Below are 16496 nucleotides of genomic sequence, written 5' to 3'. Positions count from 1 at the left end.
ATTATATGAACCCAGATCTTTGGTCTTTAACAACAATGCATTTTTCTCTACCCACTGTGACATACAAACAAAGGTAGACTGAAATTCAATTTTTAAAAGGCTAAAAAAGAAATCTATTTCATGGAGTATATATATTTTTTAAACTGCTGTTGTGTTTATATAACTGTAAGTTCAGAATAAGCAGGTGGCAGAAACTGCCATACCCTTGCATTGGACAAGGCTTCTTGCTTAGAAAATAAAGACTAGATTTTTACTCAAGGTTGGAAAAAAACAAAAACTTATGTCTAATAACTCTGCTCATAATAACAAACCACAAATATTCCTATACATAATACAAAGAAAAGAAGCAGTTCAGAGAAAAATAAAAAGCCCTGGGAAATATTATTCTATACCTCTTAATACACAAACTACACTTCTCAAATGTTTGATGATGATCTTAATGAGTGGCCCTGAATTCAAAACTGAGATCTAAAAGCCAAGTTTCGAATCCACATTTATACAACGAGCTATGAGCAATCCTGGCGGAATTTATTGAACTCTTCTTGTCCCTACTCTCGACATCTATGAATTGCAAAAAAAAAAAAAAGTCACTGCCACCCACCTATCTCAACCAGATTTAATGAGTTCTAATGAGTAAATTATAAGAGCCTTGCTTAAATGTGCTACAGAAACATTAAGCCTTTCAATGAACTATGTTAAAAAAAAATAGCTTTCTTTTGAACACTGCACTCCCACTCCAATTCCATATTAAGTAAGATAACTCAGAAAACCATCATTTTCTTCAGTTACTTTAATCCTAATAAAATTACAAACTAAAGAATAACAAACTATATCTGCTATGTAAACACTAAACAAAACACTCAAAAATACAGTGTTGAGATTTCTTCTGCTAACAGGGAGACTGTATAAGCACTAAAACTGTATGAATAAATTAACTCCAAGGTTTCATCTCATATGCAGCAAATAAGCAAAGATGACAAATCACAATTAGACTCAATATTAGTGAGGTTACAGGAAGACAGGCACATTGATAAACTGATGACGAGGCTCTGAGTTGCCTCAAACATTTTTAAAAGCCTCTTGGAAATTATGGGGAAAAGTGACTAAAATGTCTATACCTTTTTAAATAGAGGTTCTATTGCTGACCTCAAGGAACTCAAAGATTGAACAAAAACTTTCATATGCACCAAGATATTCATAGCAGCAGTTTATACAAGAATGGTAAACAAAATCAGAACAACAAATCTGAAGAATTCAAAGAAATATGAAGACACAAAACTAAAGCCCACTAAAATAAGCATAAATAGGAAGACAGCATACTCAACTACTATCATGAATGTAAACTGAAGGGATATAAAACTAAACAATATTTAATTATAATGAACAAACATAACCCTGAATCCTAGAGGAAAATCTATTCCCTTTTCACTGAAGACAGGGGGGACAGAGCACTAGGAGTGTAGAATGTTGCAAATGTTATTAGATAGATAGATAGATAGATAGATAGATAGATAGATAGATAGATAGATAGATAGATATAGATATGTAGATAGATATCATCCATACAACTAGCTAGTTTTGATAAAAAAATTTTTTTTTTGTAAACTTGATTTTAAGGGAAGATTTGTTGAAGATTACTAAGATGAAAAACCAAAAAGACTCCATAAAACTAAAAACAATCAAGAAGGAAATTATATGGATATTTTGACCTTAAAAAAGTGCTGGCTTCCTGAAAACTATTTGTCTGAAAATTAATGAGTCTGATTTAAAATATACAAATGAATGACATTTATATAGACATGAAAAATACCATATAGATAGATAGATAGATAGATATATTATATGTATTTTGTCTATACATTTTATACATGTATATAACACACAAATGTATAAAATATACATTTTAGATGTATATTTATATAAATATGATATATATATACACACAAATGAAATATACAAATAAGTGGCGACTTAAGGCAATATAAAAGACCTTATATAAATAATAGATAAAGCTATAAAAAAGGAACATACAAGACCCACATGCAAGAAGTACAATTGGGGGCAGCTAGGTGGCGGAGTGGAGAGAGCACCAGCCCTAAAGTCAAGAGGACCAGAGTTCAAATCTAGCCTCAAACACTTAACACTTCCTAGCTATGTGACCCTGGGCAAGTCACTTATCCCCAATTGCCTCAGCAAAAAAAAAAAAAAAAAAAAAAAAGACAATTATTTTTACATAGAATATACCATTTGAAAAAAGACATTTGCATTTATATTCCCATCATTCAGGTAAAAGAACTAGAGTAAGTTGTATTTTCACAAAAGAATTTCTCTTCCAATGATAGTTTGATAGATAAGAGTCTCTTAAGAAAATCTATCCTCACAATTAAGTCACTCAAATTACATAATGAATGTTTTCTCCTAATTCATCACTCTCTACCTTGGATGGGATCAGAGAAGAGAGAAACACACAAATCTGCTGAAGAAACAGTGGTACCATAGCTCCATCAGTAATGCCCTAGAACAGAGTCTAACGGTGACTTTTATAAATATCAGCAGTACAGTCCCAAATGGGATAACCCCATTCTATCAAAAAGCTCATTTCTTACAACTAGACAAGGTGATGACACAGAACGGAGGATCACTGTAATTAAGCAATGCCTGCCTCCTGGTAAAACCCAGTATCCTTCTGATGAGCTTCATTTATTTTATACAGTTTAAAATTAATTAGCTTTAAAAAGATACAAATTATGTAACAGAAAGTAAAACTAACCATTTATCCATTCAATTACAGTTTAATTTTTTATTTGCTTGTGAAGCATATAATAAAATTACATGTGCCTGAAATTACAAATCTCATAAAATCATTACTGGACATCTTTTAAGCATTAAAAAATAGAGTTTTTCATCTACCACCTCAGACATTTTTTCTTTCAATGTTCAATAATGCAACTTTATTGTACATTATACAGTATTCTCTGAAATTTAAACTGATTTTAAAATAAAATATGCTTCAATCAACATTCATATATGGCAATTACACATTGGGGAAATCATTTTCCCTTAAGTCATTTAGCATCATATAAGGAAAACGTCAAGTATACTTTTGAACAATACCTATAGTTGGAAAATAACAAATGAAATGAAGCTTTTTGTGTATAAATATGCTCAAGAAAGCAAAATACAGAAAAGAATATGTATGATATTAAGAAATAGTTTTTCCTCTCTGTACCTAGTTTATCAATGTTCTTATTATTTCACAAAATTTAGTTCTCTCTGCAATATATACTCATTTTTTACATTTTAGCATCAATAACTGCTTGTCCCTGTTTCTGTCTCTCTGTTTCTCTCTCTGTCTCTCTCTGTCTCTCAGTCTCTCTGTCTCTCTCTTTCTGTCACACACACACACACACACACACACACACACACACACACACACACACACAACTTTGAGGTGCAGGGGAAATGTGACTAAGAGGTGAAATATGGTATAGCAATTAATATTACAAGCATTTATTGAGCACTCATTGAACACTAAGTGCTATACTAAATCTATAAGATCTTTTCCCTTAAAGGACTTCTAAGCAAGGGGGGATAAGAACCAAGCATAAAACACAAAAGAATAAGCGAGGTACAGACAAAACACAATGACCAGTCCAAAAAGAGAACGGTTCTGAATAGAAGATTCTCAGTGAGGTTTCAACTGGTGGAGAAGAGGAGGGGGTTGATGGTGACGTTCTCCAGGGTAGAAGGCACACTCCAGAGAGAAGGAATGGTTAGGACAAAGATACAGAGGCTGGGAAGCATGAGACATCTACTTAACAGTTTTTACCTCTGCTCTCTCATTTGATCCTCTCTAAAAGTCACCTTCTGCAAGAAGTTCTCCCTCATCCTCATGCACTCTTTCTGAAACTAACCTGTAATTTCTCCTCTTATCTACCTTATTTGGGCATAATTGTTTGCATGTTGTCTCCCACATTAAAGTGTAAAATCCTTGAGATCAGGGACTGTGTTTTGCCTTGATTTGTGTATCCTTAGCAATCAGCACAGTCTCTGGTACACAGAAGGTGCCTGATAAATGCTGGCTGATAGAGAACATGAGGAGGAAGACAGAATGTCTCACAGTGAAAAAGAGCACAGTAACCTCATATCGTCCATCAATGACTAAACTATCCATGGTTTCTGATTTATTATTTGGGGGAAGGGGGAGGGAAATTTTCTTTTTGATATGATTACAGCTTTCATATATTTACAGAGCTTTTATGTGAAAGAAAAAACTGAACTTACTCTGATCCCAGTGGCAACAACTGCAAAAATACAAGGAAATTGCAGAGAGGAAAACACTAAGCTTGTTGTAAGAAAAAAAAAAAATGATGAGAACTATTTTAAAGTAGAATAGGATGTTTGGGGGAGATCTTTTGAGAAAGAATTCAATTTTATATGGATTTCATTTTTCTTTTAAATTAGGGAAGGTGGGAAAGGGAAAATAAGTGCCTATTAATAAAAAATTAGAAATAGTTTTTATAAAGAGACCCATATAAACAAATATTGGACTTGTTACAGAAATTAGACATTTTTTAATAAATGCTTTTGAAAATCATCCTAAGATACTGTGGTTAGACTTCAAATAAATTCCAAGTCAATTGGTCATTTAGAATTTGTAAGTGCATATTAGGTGCCAACCACTGTGCAAAGTGCCAGGGATATAAAAAAGGCAAAAGCCAGTCCCTGAACTCAAGGAGATCACTTTAATGGAACTGTGTAACTAGGGAGAATCATTATTATAGAATTTAGTCAACTATCAATGGAATTATATGGAAAATGGAGATGAGAATATATTGATTATGCCAACCTCACTGAGTTTTATAAGCAATAAAAAAGATAAAGCATGTGTAGATCCATGTCACAACCTCTCCACCCTCCTTAATCAATAAACTAAAAAAAACTGCCCCTGATCTCCAGGATCAATTATAAAATGCTCAGGAACACCAAGAACACCAAGAAATGCCACCTGCAGAGAGTGGAGTGTGAATTAAGAAAGGAAGCCAGGAAAGCCAACTGAAAAAAGTGGGGCACCATGCCAGGCAGTGGGAATACAAATACAAAAACTGAAAAAAATCCCTATTCCCAAAGAGTTTACAGATGCCACATCTATAATACCAAATCAAGGTCTAGACATGTTTTAAAAGAGACCCTGCAAATACAAAGCTCGTCAAGAATAAGGTGATAATGACAAAACGATCATTAGAGCCTGAGTTAAATAGTGATGCAGAGCCTATCTCTCTCCTCACAGTCATAATATTGTGCTATGATCTATGAAGGATATGCCTTCATACATTTGTTTTTTGCAATATCTCTGTACCCTACCACATGGTCGATATCTGTAAAAGTTCCATGTGGCACTGAGAAATACACATATTCTTTAGCAATCATATGTAGAAAACGCCATAAGTCATTCAGTTATAGCTCTTCTAGCATTTAGTTCAATTCTACATTTCCAAATATAGAAAAACTAAGAGAGGGACACAAATTTTCCTACTTTGATTTTTACTGTTTGGGCCTTCTTATAATTATTCATTTTTCCTCTATAAATTTAGATAGTATTGCATTTGAAGCTTTTAAGTTTAATACTGACATCTGTCATGTAGGTTCCTTTTAGCATAATATAGTTTCCTTAAGTCTCTCTACTACAAATTTTTCATTTTGTTTTGTCTAATACAACCTCCTGCTATGTGGAGTGGGGCAAAGACAGAGAAAAGAGACAGAAAGAGAAAAAAATAGAAAAATAATTAAGAGGAAAAGAAGGATAACGAAAAGGGAGCTCATAACAGCATCTACCTCACAGGGCTGTTAAGGGGACCAAATGACAATATGTGTAGTGTTTAGCACAGTGCCCAGCACATAGGAGAAGATATAGAAAAATATATTCCCTTTCCCTCCCCCAGTCGAATCTGCCACTATCTTTCAAAACACCAGCAACCAAAACTGAAAGTGGTGCTCCAAAGCAGAATCCACTAAAGAACTAAGGTCCACGATGCCTCTCTCAATGTCAATAAGATAACACATTTTTTTGTCTGCCATGCTAATCATACTGGTGATTCATATTAAGTTTACAATTCCCTGAAATCCTTCCCCCCCCCAAAAAAATTTACTATTGTCTAGCCACACATCCTCCCTTCTGAACTTAAATGGTGCCTTTTTTTTTTCTGAACCCAAAGCAGGTCTCTATATTTCTTCCTATTAAATTTCATCTCAATATATGATATCTTTCTATGAACTCTTCTCTTCTATGTGAAAGTAGGCACTATCTAAGAAAATAGCTCAGGGTAATTTTTAAAACAACATCTGAGACAATTTAGGGGGCTAATCTGCTCCCCAAAGCAACAAATATATAGAAGTAAATGAATATTAAAACACAAGTCAAATTACCCGTTATCCGCTGCTATTATTAGAAAGAGTTGAGGGGAAAGGAACAATTAACAAAGAAAATAGCTGAAATTACACTGTTTTGGCCAAAAGGCTATGTAGTTGTCTGATTCCTGAATCTTATGGAGAAAAGAGGCATGCATTCTATATGGTAGGAAAGGTATTTTAAAGCTAATTACAGTAACTATTTTATAAACAGTTGGCTTCTTTATATCAGAAATACTTAAATTAAAAGAACTTAAGAGAAATGATGCTGGAAAAAATAAGTCTCCTTTACAATAATGTAAATTACTTTACAGCAGGGAGATTATGAGTACTCCAGGATGGATGGTGGCTTAGAGTGGATTCAGGTAGTGGAAGTGATATACTAGCAGTGTGACTCTAGGTGAATCACAACTTTTGTCTGCCTAAGTTTCCTTGCCTGTAAAATGGGGATTATCATTGTACCTACCTCCTAGGGCAACTATGAGAATGGAATAATATTTGTAAAGTACTTAGCACAGTGTCTGGCACACAGTAGGTGCTGTATGTATATGCTTGTTTCCTTCCTTTTTTCTCCATCCTTCCTTCCTTCCACTAGAGGAGGGACCTATGTGACTTTTGAGTTGTCTTTTCTAGCTCCTTGAGTCTACTATCCTGTGTTTCTTTACTAGTACCATGCAATTATAGGTCAGGATTGCAATGTGAAGTATACTTTATTCAACAGAAGCAGAAAAACGAAAGATGAAGGTACCCTTTACAAAGAGTAGTTTGATGCTAAGCCAGCTCAAAATTTGAGCACAAATAAAAGAGGTGTGTATTTTTTTACTCTATAAAAGTTAAGAATTAACGAGAAAGGTACCAACTTATATGGCATCTGTCTTTTTAAAGCCAAAATATATTTGAAAATCAAAATTCCATAAGAAATTACATTTTGACAAATAATTTGTGGGTAAATTATTGGATATACCAGTGGTCCTCAAACTTTTTAAAATAGGGGCCAGTTCACTGTCCCTCAGATTGTGGGAGGGCCAAACTACAGTAAAAACAAAAACTCACACTGTCTCCACCCCTCAGCCCATTTGCCATAACCCAGCGGCTGCATAAACGTCCTCAGCCCGGAGCATCTGGCCTGCGGGCCATAGGTTGAGAACCCCTGGGATATACATTTCTAGAACCTTAAAGGAGATCTGAATTTCATATAAATATGACTAGAGAATAAACTTTCCAATGTGACCCTTGAAACTAGTATATATTGAAATGGCAATTCAGCCTGTCTCAAAGGCAGAATTTTTTAAATAGCACCAGCACAAATACACATTAGTGGCATTAAAATGCAAGAACCCACAGACCACTTGAGTACACTGATACATTTAATAAGTTTTTTTTTTTTTTTTTACAACTACATATTCTGATATGTTTGACCATGCTAAGTGTTAGAAATTCTCCTGTTGATATAACAAGAAAGGACATTTTAAATTGGGCCAAAAGTAGAGACTGACAGTGAGTAATCACCTCCTTATGTTCATGCTTTTATAATTGAAACGATGTTTCTGTACACACAGATAAATTTATGTAACTACTTGAATGTCTGTTAACAGCTTACCTGATTTCCATCTCTAAACAAAAACTGACCATTAAAAAAATAAAAAATCCCAAATCTGATTTTTTTGCCTGGGACTAGTCTCCTTTCTTCCCTCATAAGAAAAAAATTAAATACATCTTTTTTTTTCTCAAAAGCAAAGACTGAGACAAAATTTAATATTCCATTTTACTAAAGTTTTGAAAAAAGGCACACCACCACAGTGGTAGGATTGTAAATTATTTGTATTAAAATGCTAGATTTGCAGTTTTGTTTTATTTTTTAATCATCCTGCATAGTTAACAAAAAATTGCATTATATACATGTCAGAGTGAATTGGAACTGTGTAGATTAATTTCCTTAAAATTATACTTATCCAGTCTGAAGAATCAATAGTAATTAAGCATGTAACAATTAGTTCATATTTGCTTTTTAAAATAAATTCTGGTCTATATACATTTTTGAAAGAATAATATTCCACAAAAGATTTTAACTATTGTTCTTGTAAATAAGAGCAAAATACTGTTAGTATTATTGATATTCTCTACCCTGTCTATTGAGTACATTATTTTTTTTTAAGAAACAAAATATCACATATTCAATAAAGTTGTCCAAAAATAGTAGTGGAAGATAGAGGTTCTTGGCCTTTTTTTTTCTTTACAGGTCATTCTTAGTTTGGAAACGAAATACCATAAGCAGATCATCAACACAATTAGATGTCCATTACTAATGGTAAATAGCAGTGTGAATTGCTATTGTGGAATTATAGTTCTTAAGAAAAACTCTTACAGATGATTATAGGAGATCTTTAGTATTGATAAGATATATTCTAAAGGTTTAACAAATGTGAACATTCTGCAAATATAATTGTTCCTAATTGGTAATCAACAATGAGAGGGGAAAAAATGTACAGTGTCTCTATACTCTCCTTTTTCTTTTTAGTTCTTCCTTCCAATAAAGAATGGCTTTGATTAGGAGAGAGCAGTCCGAACTATCTTAACAGAGAAGACTAAAATGAACTGGAGGATTCTAAAGTTTACCAGTATCTAAACCAATGCTAACATTTCAATTTTGACATCAGCACTTTACTTTATACAAGAGCACTAAACAAAAATTAGAAAATAGGTCATATGCATTTTTATCACCATACTTCTTCATGCAAACTCCAGTGGGACCTCTTGTTCTTCTCTTTTCTTTCCCCAGATACCCAAAAAAGCATTCTGGGTGCCTTCTGGCTGTCAAAATTCTTCTCCCCATTTATATCTCACCTGAGCAATTGTTTATCTTTCTCCTTGCCCTAAATAAAATTCCCCAGCCCTTAGTGTTTATCTGGGTGGTAATGTGACTAGAATAATTACATATAGAAGTGATCACCAGGCATATATTCTTAACCTTAGTTGGTTGCCCTAGCATTTTCTATAAGCCATGCCAGAAAGAAGCATCTACAGATGTTTAATACACATTACCATTAAAAAATGCCTCCTAAATATAATCATCTGGAAGTTACTCTAATTCTAACTCAGGCTAACTTAGTGGATGAAAGAAATCTTTGCATCATTTCTTTCTACTTATCCAACAAACTACCTAGAAATTATAAAACAGGAAATGTTAGGCTGGTCACATGACAAGAGAGCAGAGTACCCAAAGGACAAATAAAAGTAGTGGGTTTGACCGAATGGCCTCTCAGGTCACCCCAACTCTGCAGTCAGAATCCTGTGATCTTAAGGGCATGGGAAGACAAAAGAAAAACTGAATGTTCCACTATCTTCCTTGTGAAGACTGAGTCAGCACCCTGGATACCTTAGAATCAGGTGGAGTCAGGATAAGCAAAAGTCCTTGGTCTTTAGGGGTAGAAGTCAAGGGGATGGACGCAGGATCTCCGTGACCTTCTTTTTCCTCTTCTACCACCAAAAGTGACTCTGGTTCATCTTACTCCACCCCCTAATCCTTCCCACAATTCTCTGTATACACTAAAATATTGAACCAGCACAGAATAGTGAGAAGGGTAATTTTCCAAGCATATGCTAATAGAGTATTGTCCAATAAATAATTAGCCTTAAGTGCTCAGATCCTCAGTGCATCAACTCAGAATTTCAGCCCTTTATACTTCCTAAAATAAAAAAGTCCTCCAAAACCTTGGGCAGATGCCCTAGGGTGAATTTTTGGGAGAATATATACAAGAGGATCATTGAATGGGCAAGAACAGATGGATGGTGAAGGGAATTCTCAAATCAATGACGTGACTGACAGGTTCATGTGAGTTTTTTTAGAAAATTCAATAAGGAAATCACTAGACCTCCGCAGGTAAGGAACAAGATGGCCTCTAAGAGTTATGTCAGCTCTAGTTTGGTAATTGTAGAGGGGTAATCCTAGTCATCTTTAGGTCACAGTACAGGAAGTCTTTCAAATTCATTGTTTCATTTTGCCTATTAGGTTTGAGTGATGGTACTGAAAAAAATTTGAGATGATCAAAGTAAGAGCTAAGGGTAGAATATTCAAATGGACAAGTGGAAAGCTTTAAAAAAAATGGAATACTTATTTTTCTTTTGCCATTCTAGTTATTGCTGCTATCCCCATTTAAAAATAAACATCATGGAAATCACTGAATCTGTCTGACAAACATCATAATTCTCGGATAATTCTCACAATCACCTAGCTTTTAGCAAGTTATTTTACATCTCATAGGCCAAAAGGCTCTTATATGATGAGACCTCCATCTTTCCTTCTCCAGCTGAAGTCCAAAAATTTTAAATCCCCAAATTTTCAACAAATATAAAATTTAGAAGCAAAATTACTAATCTAAACCTAGATTTATCATCATCATCATGGTGGAAAATTAAGCAATAGAGCTCACAATGGTCTCCAAAAAAGCCCTGATGGAAAAAGACAAGAGGTTACTATCTGTCTGCAGCACTCATATCATTAGGCTCACAAAGAGGAGACAGCTATTAAAAATTAAATTTCCTAAGTTGTTTTCATTTTTCAGTTACATTTGTGTATCTGAGGCCTCAGTGAAATTGATATGCATAAATCTTATAAATGCATAATGTTAACCAAAACATGTTAGAAAATACTTAACATATAAATAAACCCAATATGTTACATCCTTGTTATGAAATAACACAAATCCAAAAGGAAGAACCAAGGCCAGAAACACTTAAAGGTAATTGGGATTTTTTTTTGTTTGTTTTTACTGTTTCTTACCATCCAGTCCAGTTCTGTAACGAAAAAGGAAAAGCTATTTATCACACTTTTCGATCTCTTTGACAAGAAAGACTGAATGTGCCATCTGAGCTCTATGCAAAATGGATTCTTTTAATATATGTTCCTAGGAAAACAAAATAAAAAATAACTCTTACCTTTGTAATAAGAATTCGGTATTTATCCAGCATAGTCTGGTTGTCATGGCAGCCTGCTAGCAACTGCCATACTTCTGCTCTTAATGCTTCTGGAACTCCACTCTTGACCAAAGTAGAGAGCCCTTTGGGCCGCACACCAAGGTTATTGTGCCTAGGAGAGGGGGAAAAGGAGGGAGGAAGAAGAGAGAGAGAAAAGTCAATAACCTCTATCAATCCTTTTGCCATATAATGTTAGGAAATCTATAAAAGAGTATTCTCAGGAATCTTATATTTGCTATGGAAAGTATATTTATGAATTTACACAACATGTTAGCTTTAGGTCAAGAAAAAAATGAAAGGGGTTAAGAAAAAATAGGAGATATTAAACTCAATGGTATCATTATCTTCATTATTGAGTTCTATTTTGTCTTAAATTATCAAACTAAGACTGTGACCTTCAGTGAAATGCTCTTCTTTTCCTTTTCTCAATGACTAGAACATAGTCATATGACTTATATGAAGCAGTCAGGGTATTTCCTGAATCCTAGATCAGAAGAAGAAGGAAATTGAAAATGGTACAGCACCGAGGTGGGGGGCAAGGAAGAGGGGCAGTGAGCTGCCTAATTGTTGAGGTTTCTAGTGTTCCTCACTAAAAGTTCACTTGGAAAGAAAGATAATTTAGGATTGGCATTAAGAAAATGGAACCAAACTGGAAGTATCACAGGAGTATAGTCAAATTCTATGGGGTCAACTCATCCAGAAACAAGGATAAAACAAAAATACCCCACAGCAGGAAGCTAGGCCTCAGTTCCTATCAATTATAAACAAAGCTGGCCTTAAGAATTAACTCGACTTTAGCACTAAACTCTATGATTCTGTCCTCCTAAGATCCACTTCAAACAGGAACGATCTGAGGTCATTTGTACCACTGATTCTTCTTCATAGAATGCTAAAACTTGTACAAGCTCCCCTCAGAGGACAGAGCTCCCCAATCGGTGCATTCCTGCTAGCACTTAGATGCCTATATCTAAAAGGAAAGGGGGCAGAGCAGTAGGACAGACAGTCAGTGGATCTGCAACCTTCCTTTAGATCTGACATTTTCCCCTTCTCACTGAATTCTGCATCCACTTCAATTCAATTACAGCGCCCACTAAGCACAAAACCCTAGCTTTATATACATAGTGCTTCATAGCACTATAAAGACAAAAACAAGTCCATCCTTGCTTCTTGGGAGCTGACACTGCAAGGAAGGGATACAACATACACACAGGTAAGGAAAGATCATTTGAGAAGGGACAAAAAACCAAGAAGATGATGGATCAAAGAAGACGTCACAGAAAAGGCAATATTTGATCTGAGCCTCTAAGGAAGATGAAGATCGTGGAACGTGCAATAACAAAGAAAAGAGCTGCAAACCCAGGGTATTCTCAGAGGGAGAACACTTGTGCTGGCTTAAGGCCTGAACTTGGAGCCATGACTGAACACTCAGATTCTTCTTCTGTCCACTGATGTAGCTTAGACCTGGACACGCCAAGCCAATCAGCTTTCTCTGGTCTCTAAAGCTCTGATCCCCTTCATGCAGCCCAGTCTTGTATCATATTAAAGAGAATGAAGGAGAAGGCATTTAGGAAGTGCTGCTACATGTCAGGGCACTGTGGTAAGGCTCAGAAATTGTAACCAAAAAAAAGTAACAGTGTCTGCTGTTTAAATTAAGGATCTTAATAGTCTAATAGGGGACAAAACAAAAATAAAGGAGTAGTGGCCACAGAAAAGAATTTGATCTGGAGATTCGAACAGATTTTAAGTAGAGTCACAGGGCACATGAGTGGCTGCTGGGTAGATGGCAAAATGGCTGGGTGGACATCTCATCAAGGAGTGAGAAGCATGGTTTAGCCTCAGACCAGAGACAGACATAATGGGCTGGGTGAGTCAGCCATTGTCACTCACCACAACCAATCAGCTCCAAGGTGTAGGGACACTTTCTAGAGATAACATCCAGAGAGTTCTCTTCCAAGTGAGAAGAAGCTGGGCAGCCCCAGTTTGGGGGAAAGGCAGAGATAGCTGGCTTTCCAGCAGTTGTTTTAAGTAACAGAATGCCACTTTCCATGCAAACCAGAGTGTCACTCATGATCTCCAATGTACACATCATATGAGGTTTCTACCCCAGTGAACCATCTCTCAGTATTGGCCAGTCCTATATGTGGAGACTCATAATCCAGGACCAAATGAACTAGACTCTCCCCACATACTGCATTCTACACAAATTAGGTTCTTCACAATCCTAAACTGCCCAGATTCTGTATCTCTGCTTACAAATATTCCATGCATGAAGTGGTCTACTTCTATATCACCTAATGATTGAAATTCTTCCTTTCAAGGCCCAGCTAAAGTGCCAACCTTTCTGCAAAATATTACTCGATTCCTCCAGTTCCATAAGTCCCTCCTAAAATCTCTCACCCAATTTAATTATATTGTCATTTGTCCTACAAGGCAGTTAGGTGCTATAGTAGATAAAGTGCCAGACCTGGAATCAGGAAAATTATCTTCATGAGCTCAAATTCATCCTTAGACAACAATTCCTAACTGTGTGACTCTGAACGAGTCCCTCTAACCTCTTTCCTCATCTGTAAAATAAGTTGAAGAAGAAAGTGCCAAATCACTCCCCTTTACCAAAAATAAAAAAGGAACAAACTACACAAACAAACCCCAATTTGGTCACAAAGAGTCCAGACATGACTGAAGTGCTTGAACAACAATTTATACTACAGCTCTTTGTGTCAGGCAGTCAATCAACAATCATTTATTGTGTGTTCAAAACAATCATTTTTATGCCAAGCAGAATGCAAAGTAATGGGAATGCAATATCAAACTCTTCCTGCTAATAAATAAGAATAGAAAGAAAACAAATTCATGTGTTTGTCCTTTCTGAAAATGTAAGTCTCATTCTGTACCTATCTCAATCACTTCTCTGCCAAGAAGTGGGAAGCATGACTCATTATCAGGTTTCTGTAGTCAAAATTGACCAAGAGGATTGTTTCATTCAATCTCTTTGTATCATCAGAATCTTTAAATAAATGCTTGTTGAAAAACTTGTTAAAGTTTATTAAATGTCTTTCAGTATAGTCATTATGTAAATCAGAGCTCACAAGTATGATTTGTTGATTTCTACAGTACTAAAGTGACAGTCTATTTTTTTTTTCCTTTTTTTGATCACTTTACTCTGCATCAGTTCATCCAAATCTTCTCAGGCTTCTGTCTCTTTTTATTATTTCTTGTAGCATAACAGCTTCTATTATCTTCATATGTCATAATTTGCACAGCCATTCTTCAATAAATAGACACCAAATTTGTTCCAATTCTTTACTATAAGAAATGCTGCTATAAACAGCTTGTATATATGGGCCAGTACCTCTGAGTTAAGGTATATTGTATCTTCGGACAGTTCTAATATGAAGTTCTTCTTTATATGGAACCAAAGTCTGTTTCTATTCAACCTATCCAACTAATGATGCTTTCTGAGTCAAGGGGGAAAAAAGATGCTAATTCTTCTTCAGTGTGTCAACCGTCCAAATACTTGGAGTCAACTATCATGTTCCCCACGACTCTTCTCTTTTCAGGTAAAATATCTATTGGTCAACCTGTCATCTGGGGGAGGGGTAGAGGGAAGGAGGGGAAAAGTTGGAACAAAAGGTTTTGCAATTGTCAATGCTGAAAAATTACCCATGCATATATCTGGTAAATAAAAAGCTATAATAAAAAAATCTCAATGTAGCATGATCTCCAATCCCCTAAGTCACCTAGTTATTCTTTTCTGAACACACTACATCTCATTAACATGTTCCCTAAAATATGACACCTTGAGCCAAATACAGCATTTTGGATATAGTCTTCCCAAAACCAAGTATAGCAGGGCTACCATTCCCCTTATCCTGGAGAATCCTATGCCTCTGTCCTGATGCTCGAAGATAACATTAACTTTTGCTATTTGCTATTTGGATTCTAGTCTTTCTTTTCACATGAAATGTTCATGTTCATAAATATATGCTTATTCAATAAGGCATAGTTCCTCCATCTTGCACTCATGAAGGAAATTATTTTAACCCAAAAGTAAGCCTTCAATTTATCCTTGATAAATTATATCTTACTTAATCCTGTCCAGCATCTTGAAAATGCTTTTCATGTGATGTCTCATTCATCTTAATGAATAAAATACTATAGCTTACTAAATTTTACCATGTGCCTTGGGATTAATATGCACTTTTGATTTTGAAATCATGTGTTCATATTTCACAGAAGCATTTTATATAAATGAAGCAGCTTAGGATCATGTAAACCAGAGGTGTCAAACTTGGAGGGAATTCAACTAAAATGATAGAGAATGGCAAATTAAAACTATTCTGAGGTATCATCTCATCCCTATTAGATTGGCTAAGATGGAAAAAAAAAAAAAAAGGAAAATGATTGATATTGGAGAATATGTAGGAAGACTAGGAACTTAATACCCTGTTAGTGGAGCTGTGAACTGATCCAACCATTATGGAGAGAAATTTGGAACTATACCCAAAGCTCTATAAAAATGTGCTCAGTAATACCACAGCTAGGTTTTTATCTTATAGACATCTAAAAAAAGGAAAAGGATCTATTTGTACTAAAATATTTATTTCAGCTCCTTTTGTAGTGGCTTAGAATTGGAAAACAAAGGGATGCCTATCAATTGGGGAATGGTTAAACAAGCGGTGGTCTTTGATTATAATGAAATATTATTGTTTTATCAAAAATTATAGGCAGGATGATTTCAGAAAAAGCTGGAAAGACTTACATGAACTGATGCATAGTGAAGTGAATAGAACCAGGAGAACTCAGGACATAGCAATACTGTTCAATGAAGAACTGTGAATAAATTAGCGATTATCAATACAGTGATCTAAGATAATCCCAAAGGACTAATGAAGCCTACTTACCTGCCTCCAGAGAAAGAATTGACAGGTTGAATAAAAACTGAAGCATACTATTGTTCACATTCCTTTTGTTTTTTATTTGAGTCTTCAGGTACAAAATGACTAATATGGAAATGTCTTACATAATTGCACATATATAATCGATATCTGGTTGCTTACTATCTCAGGAAGGGGGGAGATGAAGGAGAGGCAGAGAGACAGAATTTGGAACTCAAA

The 16496-nt window shown here is 35.1% G+C and overlaps 1 protein-coding gene across 7 annotated transcripts in view; it reads right to left on the bottom strand.

Moving 5' to 3' along the window:
* The window catches only part of RABGAP1L (RAB GTPase activating protein 1 like), a 665899-nt gene that overhangs the window by 448091 nt on the left and 201312 nt on the right, over positions 1-16496 (bottom strand). For 5 of the 7 annotated variants that reach the window (XM_074308401.1, XM_074308399.1, XM_074308403.1 and 2 more), the window contains exon 13: positions 11344-11494. In XM_074308401.1, the coding sequence (XP_074164502.1) occupies positions 11344-11494 (151 nt within the window). Of the gene's footprint in view, positions 1-11343; positions 11495-12105; positions 12248-16496 lie in introns of those variants that run through there. The other 2 variants (XM_074308404.1, XM_074308412.1) reach the window with 1 other exon arrangement.

Source organism: Sminthopsis crassicaudata, chromosome 4 (assembly GCF_048593235.1).
Source record: "Sminthopsis crassicaudata isolate SCR6 chromosome 4, ASM4859323v1, whole genome shotgun sequence".
Taxonomy (NCBI): Eukaryota; Metazoa; Chordata; class Mammalia; order Dasyuromorphia; family Dasyuridae; genus Sminthopsis; species Sminthopsis crassicaudata.
Note: the sequence above shows the minus strand (reverse complement) of the source record. Positions and strands in the feature narration are given on the sequence as shown.